At 34.8% G+C, this 8539-nt stretch overlaps 1 protein-coding gene across 2 annotated transcripts; it reads right to left on the bottom strand.

The window, feature by feature from the left end:
- Positions 1–254: 254 nt before the first annotated feature.
- LOC111804414 (65-kDa microtubule-associated protein 6-like) lies at positions 255–4303 on the bottom strand. Of its 2 annotated transcripts, none has more exons than XM_023689224.1 (12): positions 4229–4303; positions 3670–3867; positions 3255–3527; positions 2957–3172; positions 2728–2883; positions 2486–2645; positions 2246–2397; positions 1977–2064; positions 1427–1500; positions 1275–1349; positions 825–1180; positions 255–707 (listed from the first exon to the last, which is right to left on the bottom strand). In XM_023689224.1, exons 1-11 carry the CDS (start codon positions 4301–4303, stop codon positions 845–847), a joined length of 1803 nt encoding a protein of 600 aa, XP_023544992.1. In that variant the 3' UTR covers positions 255–707; positions 825–844. The 2 variants fall into 2 exon arrangements, with proteins under 2 accessions (XP_023544992.1, XP_023544984.1); XM_023689216.1 differs by having other exon boundaries at positions 255–686.
- Between the last annotated feature and the right edge of the window lie 4236 nt (positions 4304–8539).

The raw sequence follows: 8539 nt of genomic DNA, 5'->3' as shown, positions 1-8539 counted from the left end.
AGAAATGAAAAAAAACCAAAATTTACCTCAAACAAGAATTGACAAGTGAATTTTGCAACTTGGCCTAGACATTTTCGAGTAGAGTACATTTTCGAGTAGAGTAGATCATCTGTGATGTAGCACCTGGTTCAATCTCCAGGTAATCGGTGAATGTGGAACAGAACATGCCTTGTCTGGGTACGGGGTAGTTCGAGGGAGGGAGATTTACCATACCATATTATAGTTAAAGGAAACAAACAGTAAGATGAAAAGGATTACACTCAATACTCAGAAACACCTGGAATATGCATCATCTCCAAAAGATCAAGAATCTAAAATCGAATGGTTGCTTTAGTTTGAGAAACATAATATATACAATACATAAAACACTAACAAAATCCACACAACATTGTGGTCGCACTCCCTACTATATCAAATCTTCCTATTTCAACATACAAGAAACCTTAGATGCATGGTTTCGAGCTACTTATCTGTTATCGTCACTACCTATTTTATACCATACATGCGTCGAGTTGCCAAAACACCATCTTCTACGCCTCCTCAACCTGTTAGTTGCATTCCCTCCTCCAAGTTGTCCTATTGAATCACAGTTGTAAACTAGTTTACAAATTGTTTCTTATTCACAAAGTTGTTGCTGCTGCTGCATTAATTTACGTATACGAATATCCCGGACCGTTGTGCCTTCCCTGTGGATCACATACGAGCTCCTGGTTAGATAGAGCACAATTGAAATAAAAAGAGTGCCATGGGAACCATTTTAGTTCGACCAGTTTTGGTCGATATCTAATCGAGTTTACCGTTCAGTTAGAAGTGAGTAAACATACCATGACGAGAGCATTAAGATTTAACTCCGGGGTGGAGAACCTGGCTCAGATCCATACATGGAAGCATATGACATTGTATCATCCTTAGACATGGCCACAAAATTCAATGGGGCAGTAGACAACCTCCTCATTTCTTTGAAGTATCCATTTTGGCGCCCAGAATAGGATGTAGGAGTGAGGAGCTCTGGGGTCGCTCCACCAACAGAGTTTCGACGAGGCATTGGTGTCATTGATCCATTCCCGTTCGCCCGATATCCATTAGTCTTCCTAAAGCTGTTGCTCTTCCTAGGACTGGGTTTAGATCCATACATAGCTTCCTTTTCTGTTAAGAGGATATCTTGGAGTTTCTTTTGATCCTGGGAATGGAAGGTTTTTGTCTCTTTTCAGGAAACGGCAGTAAAGAGAATGGATTAAGCTCATAACTCAAAATAAGAACATAAATGAAAGTACCCTGTGTCTCTTTTTCTCCTCTTCTCTGTGTTGTCTACTTAACTTATAATCTTCAAGTATAGTCACCAATCTTGCCTGAAACAAGAACAACTAATAAGCTTCCCAATCTAAATGATGCAGATGATAAAAGGATGGGGAGGATTAATCCTTACCCCATCATAAAGAAACATAGTCTTCTTTTCATCTTCCCAGGCCAGAGTTCTGTTTATCAGATTATCAACAATAGCTGAAAAGAAATAACACCATTAGCTCTTTAGAAGTTTATATTTCATTGAAATAAACTCGAACAATCGGTGAAATCATTACTCTTCTTTACTTCAACCGTTGCTTTTAAGAACGTCGAGTTTGGCACTTAGTTAGTGTTCGTTTTGTATGTTTTGTTGGTTAAATTTTGGAAATCTTTTGTAACAACCACAGCCCACCGCTGGTAGATATTGTCCGCTATGACCCATTACGTATTGCCGTTAGCCTCACAGTTTTAAAACATGTCTATTAGGGAGAGGTTTCCACACCCTAATAAGGAATGCTTTGTTCCCTTCTCCGACCAATGTGGGATCTCACATCTTTTAACGAAACGTTCGTTTTGTTCGTTTTGTGGGACGTATCAATTTCACCATTTGTTCTCATTAACAAATCAACCCAACTAAATATAAGGATAAAGGATGTTCCATTAATTGTTCATCTTCTTCCTGAGAAAAATACCTGAGATTTTGCTAACAGTCACTCTTGCTCGTTCTGCACGTTTCAGATTAACGTGTGAACCTCTCCCTGCGTTATAACGATTCTCGTCCTGCAATTTGAATGACAAGATGTTAGTACACTAGAGCAAACCAAACTAATCACATTGGACTCCATTAGCAAAACAAGTCGAAGAGTTCATAAACCCGCTAGCTACCCAAACATGCAGTGCATAACTTTTAAATACGAACACGATATGAAATTGCAGGCAAAGCCAAAAATACTCGGCTTACTTGATTATACTCTTCAAGCCAATTTTCTTCCTCACATGCTGACAGCCAACGGTCTATTCGATCCATTATGTCTCTTCGGCTTGTGGCTTCTTCTTTTACTTTGACGATTTGCACTTCAATGTTTGCAAGGAGTTCAGAAGGATCTACGAGACCTATAAAACGACAAAGCGAGAAGTCGATTTTGTATAACTAAGGAAGAGTAAGTTTGATGAAAGTTTGAATAATCTAGGACTTGATTACCTGAATCTATCAAAGCATTTGATTTCTCAGAAGCTGTGCTAGGATCAGCTTCAATGTGAGTCATTCTACAAATCTCCTCCAACTCAGACCTTCGCTTCATTACGAGCTGTTTCATCCGACCCGCTTTTAGTTTAGTTAACCTCTCCGCTTCTGCTGATGCCTGGAAACATCAACCAAAATGGAACTTGAGCGTTTTTCATTTCGAGGGCCGACATGAAAATCTTATTGAGAATGCTCCAAACCTGTTCAATCGTCTCTGTGGAGAGAAGACCTGGTTCTGTGACTTCTGTTTCGGGTACACGTACAATGGAAGTTATCCGGGAAAATTTACTCTTTTCATCATGTGAGGAGTCCATCAAGTTCCAAAGTTCAAATAGTGATGTTAATATGTCCTTCAACTGCAGGTTAAGGCAGGTTACAAAATTAGGACAAACGGAACGAAATCTCGAGCGATGATCTGAATGAGCTTACCTTCTGAATTCGAGTTTTCCTTTCTGCTTTCAATGTACGAATAGTGTGTTCTAGGCCTTCCAATGTGCTATTGCTGATATTTGTAGCTTGTTCCACGCTCGTTCTTTCTAAGCTCGGATGCACATCACTTACAGTCTGGCCGAAATCCACGCCAAGAACGCCACAGAGAGAATGAACCTCACTAACATGTTCCAAAACCTTATGAAGTCGATCAGACTGCAAAGAATTTCTTGTCAATTATCATTTTAACGTGAAATAAATCGCTTCACATGATATCCTTAAGTTACTATTCTCGAACCTTCTCCTTTTGCAGGGTGCGAAGATGAGTTTGATACTCGTTAAGCTTTCTCAAAGACAGGTCTGTTTCTTCCAAGGTTAAAGTATTGATGATCGTGTGGTCGTTAAGATGGTTGCTATATCCTGAAATCTCGACACCGATCTTCTCGATTTGGGCTTTTATATCTGCGAATTGTTTCAAACGCTCTTCTTTCTTTGTCTTCAACTCTTCTACTAAGGGAGTGACAGAAGCAAGCTTTTCCTTCAATGTTTTGGACCTCTTCTCAACCTGACTCTGCCACCACAGGAAACAAATTACAAACACAATCAACCAAAATGGTCATGGAACATAATTCAACTCTTGCCAATAATTTAAGAACAATTGCAAGGACCCTCGAACTCGTTCTCGAACACTAGAAACTTTAATGTATCTTTACCGAAGAACTTAGTTCACCAAGAGCAGCCATCAATGTTGCAACCTCGGCCTCCTTCGACGCAACGGATTGATGGAGCCGTGCCTTGGCATTCACAGCTTCCTCGACCTTTCTCCGATACACTTCCAAGCATTCCCTCTCCAATTCCAGGAGCATACGGTCTTTGTCAGCTTCACTCTCGCCAATGTCATTCCATATTTGCTGAAATCATCAGAGGAGAGAGTCAGTGAACTTCGATCAGGTGAATTGTAAACATGAACACATGAACACATGAAACTCCTCAACAGAAGAACCATCAAAGATACAGTGAAATTTCAGGACAAATCTAAACAAGAGAAAGAGAGAGCAAAGGCGAAGGCTATCAATTCAACATAAACCCCAAAAAAGAGCTTCCAGAAGAGATTCATTACTCCTCAAATGTCAAAAAGCACAAAACTAGCCTGGGAATTATTAGCGGTAGCAGCTCTCATAGCCCCCAAAAGAACTCATCATGAGCCGCAAACCCATCATTGTAAAGAAAATTACAAACAAAACAAGAAAGAAGACAAAGAAAGTGATAGACCTGAAGTTCTCTGAGTAAAGCATTACAACTAGAGCTCGTGCGAACACTGGCAAAAGGACTACCAACAGCCAACATTTCTTTTCCTTTCAACAGATCCCAATTCCAAAGAGCAAAAAATCCCCCAAATTCCTCAAAAACCCAGAAGGCGGCGGCTAAAGAATTTCGATAAAGAAAAAAGAAAAAACCCCCCGACAAACAGAGCTCAAACCCAGAAAGAAACCAGCATGGCAAGTGGGTTTTGATTGTCGAATGAACTCATGAAGACAAGACACATTTCGAACCAGCTCTGTTCCTTCAGATCTGAAAACCCAAAAGCTATTTCTCCAAAATTTCCTTCTCTTTTCAGAAACCCCTTTCTTTCCAGCTACAAACTGAAGAACATCTCAAAGAAAACAGGGGAAATCGGTGAAGTCTCAGCGCTAAGAAATCATCGCATATTATTAGAAAAATATATATATATCTATGTAGAAGTAACAGGAAAGGAAACCTACAGCTAAAACAAAATAGAGAGCTCTTTTGAAAATAAAAAGAGAATATAAAAGGAAGAAGAACAAGATGAAGCAAACACAGTGAATATTTTGAAAAGNTTTTTTTTTTTTTTTGGAATTTGGAGGTTGTGCTAAAATGCGCTAACGTGGCAGTTAACGCTAACAGAATTTATGCCCACGTTAGCAGAATTATATTTTCTATATTTCTATAGAATTTGGGTTTTCGGGTGAGTCAGAGAGCACTTGATATTAAAAAATTAAAAAAATTAATTTTATAATTAAAAAATAAACTCAATTTTCGCTTGATTTTTTATTTAATACAATAAATAACGGAGATTCAACCTCCACTTTCATTCTAGCGCGTGAATTATACTGTCAAATAATAAATGCGAGTGCGTTTCAAATATTAAATTGGCGCGTGGGTTTGGATGACTTTACTAGAACAGTTCATATTTAGTCATGTTGCTATTTTGATTTTGACTCTTTTTTTTTTCTCGGAGATTTTAAAAATTTTAAACTATTTCGAGTCAATTTTTAATCAAATTTATCGAAATTAATTTCAATCCATTGATTTTAAGTTTAATTTAGTTTCAAAATATTTAATTATAAGATGAGAAATGATTAATTTGGCAAAGACTATAAAAAAAAAACATTAATTAATTAATAAATTAAAGAAATATGTCATTAGTTTCAAAAGATTTAATTATTCGATAAGAATGATTAATTTGGCAAAGACTAAATAAAGCATTCGTTAATTAATAAATTAAAGAAATATGTCATTATCTAAATTAGAGTGAAAGCTTAACCTATATGCTAATAATGCAATTAAATTCCAAATGAAAGGTGTTTAATAATGTCACATCAACCATGCTTTAATACATTATTTTTATCCAAATTTCTATAATTGACTTAATTATTATAGCTTGATATTATCCGCTTTAGCCCGTCATATATGGCGGTCAACCTTACGATTTTAAGACACGTCTGTTAAGGAAAAATTTTCATACCCTTATAAGAATGAGAGCTCAACGTCCTTGCCATCTGTCTCATGATTCTAAAATGCGTATGTTAAGGAGATATTTCCACACCCTTATAAGCAATGAGTCGTTTTCATCTTAACTGATGTGAGATCTCACAACCCACTCTCTTTGGGAGTCCAGTGTCCTCGTCGTCTGTCTTACGATTTTAAAACGCAGTATGTTAAGAAGAGATTTCCACATATTTATAAAAAATATTTCGTTTCCTATTGAGATGATACGAAATCTTACCTATGAAATAAGACATAGAAAATGACACATAAAGAGTTGAATACAACTCTTTGTGAGTTGTCATTCAAAACCCTAAAAACTTTTAATTTAACATTTCAAACAAAAATAAATAACACTAAAAAAGAAACAATAATTACTCTCAAACTTTACAAAAATAAAAAATAAAAAAAAAAGTTTTGAGATTGTAATTGATGGGTTAAATGAGAGACAAAGTTATAATGTTGCACATGGGATTGATATTAAAATTGAACAAAAAAAGAACCCAAAGTTCCTCTTTCCCTAAAACAACCTTATTTAATTATGTAAAAGTGGGGAGAGGGCCTCACAAATGCATATAAATTAAGCAATGGGGGAGATTTCAATGATGCCTTATCAAACTATATTTCATGCTTTTCAATATCATCTCAAAAAAATCAAATCTTCTAACGAAAAAACCCTAAACTTTCGTAATTTAATTAATTTAGGCTATCTGTTAGCGATTCTAGATTGGTTTTCGTTAAAGTTTAACTCGAAATTATTAAGAAAAATTCTCTAAAATCACAACATAAAAAGATATTTCAATCTTTCTCTCTGAATATTAAGTTAATCTTTGCATTTAAAGAAAATTTTTATATTTGTGAAATTTATGCATTAATAAGGATGTTCATGGATTGGNCTTTCTCTCTGAATATTAAGTTAATCTTTGCATTTAAAGAAAAATTTTATATTTGTGAAATTTATGCCTTAATAAGGATGTTCATGGATTGAACATTTTTAGACTTAACCTAATTGTTGAAAACCGAAATTTATCTACAAAAACAACTCTTATTAAAGAATGAACCCAACCTAGCTATAGCATTTTTGGGTTAGGGTGTTTGAGTTAGTTAGATAGTTCATTCAAGTTTTTNCCCAACCTAGCTATAGCATTTTTGGGTTAGGGTGTTTGAGTTAGTTAGATAGTTTATTCAAGTTTTTGTTGTTATTATGTTGTAAAACATCTATTTATTTATTTGTTTAACGTTCAATTAAGATTTACACCTCAATTTGAAATAAATTCAGTTGGTTCAGTTCAACCTAATCTAATTTACGGAAACCAATGNCAATTAAGATTTACACCTCAATTTGAAATAAATTCAGTTGGTTGAGCTCAACCTAATCTAATTTACGGAAACCAATAAATCAAATCAATCTATAAAATTTTTATTTATTAGAATTCACCCCAAATAAATTCACGTGTAAACCTAAAAAAGCTTATAATAAGGTGTTTAAAGATACCCATTTCTTGGCATTGGATTCTTATGGACGAAAAAAAGTTGGCTAAAAACATGCAATGATTGAGGAAAATGAAATAATTAATTGGTTGGAGAATTGTGAGAGGTAAAATTTAATAAATTTATGTGTTGGCCCCCTCCTCCCTTACCCTTTACAACTTGGTTCTACNAATCGAACCCAATGTTTATAGTTTGGAATGAATAATTGAAATTAATCAGATTATCGGATCATATGAACACCTTTATCTAATATAGATCAAATTCTACTTGATAAAGATGAATAAATAAGTGAAGCATATAGACATTGGAACAAAATGTTGCATTGACAATTAATGAAGAGCCCATCTTTCCCTTCTATGATTGTTCTTATTAATATTTCAAAAAAATTTAAATTAAAAGGTAGGGTCCATAATTCCAGCTATACTTCCTTTGTCACTTATTTAATTGAATATTCAAGGATTAAAATCGTATATATTTTTGTGTATAATAGTTCTTTCTTGGATTTTCGTTCTCCTCAAGATTTTAAAATACGTCTTATAAAGAATGGTTTGTTCTCTCTCCAATCGACGTGAGATTTCATAATTCACCCCTTCAGAGTCCACCATCTTTGCTGGTACTTTTTCCTCTCTTCAATTCATGTGGGATCTCACAATTCAACCCTTTTGAAGTCAGCGTTGGAGTGTCGTAGGAACCGACATATATTTAAATAATTTGAACTTATTTATGGGTTTTGTATTAATTTTGAATAGGTATATATTTTTTTAAAAAAAGTTAGTTAAAATGGTGCTGGAAAAAGTGGGTATATGAACCAAATCCACGGGGCGAGTAAGGAATAATTGATGATTAAAAAAGCTTGATTATGAAGATGGAAGGAAATTTAAGATGGGTGGATGAGATGTCAATCATATTTAATTAAGCTTTGATAGATAGAGATGATGAATGCTTAATTGGCATGAAAATGATTAATACTCTTTTTGTTTCATCTAAACCACACAAATTCAATGCATGCATTTATAATTATGATCATGACCAAAATCGATATCAAACCGATCTATGTAAGTTCATGTTCATGAAAATGATATCGAAATCGACCTGTTGATCAAAATAAAATCAATTTAAATATGTTTTTTTTTTGTTTGAAAATGGTATTAACTCGGACCAAAGTGATAGATTAGTTAAATCAACTCAAATGATTTGATTGAGTCAATTTAGATAACTAAACTACTTGCTTTTACTAGAATCCACCACGGCTGTCATGGGTGAAAGTGGACCATAATGTCAAATACAAAAACGAGAAGAACTAAA

Source organism: Cucurbita pepo, chromosome LG01, assembly GCF_002806865.2.
Source record: "Cucurbita pepo subsp. pepo cultivar mu-cu-16 chromosome LG01, ASM280686v2, whole genome shotgun sequence".
Taxonomy (NCBI): domain Eukaryota; kingdom Viridiplantae; phylum Streptophyta; class Magnoliopsida; order Cucurbitales; family Cucurbitaceae; genus Cucurbita; species Cucurbita pepo.
This window is presented reverse-complemented; position numbering and strand designations above follow the sequence as displayed.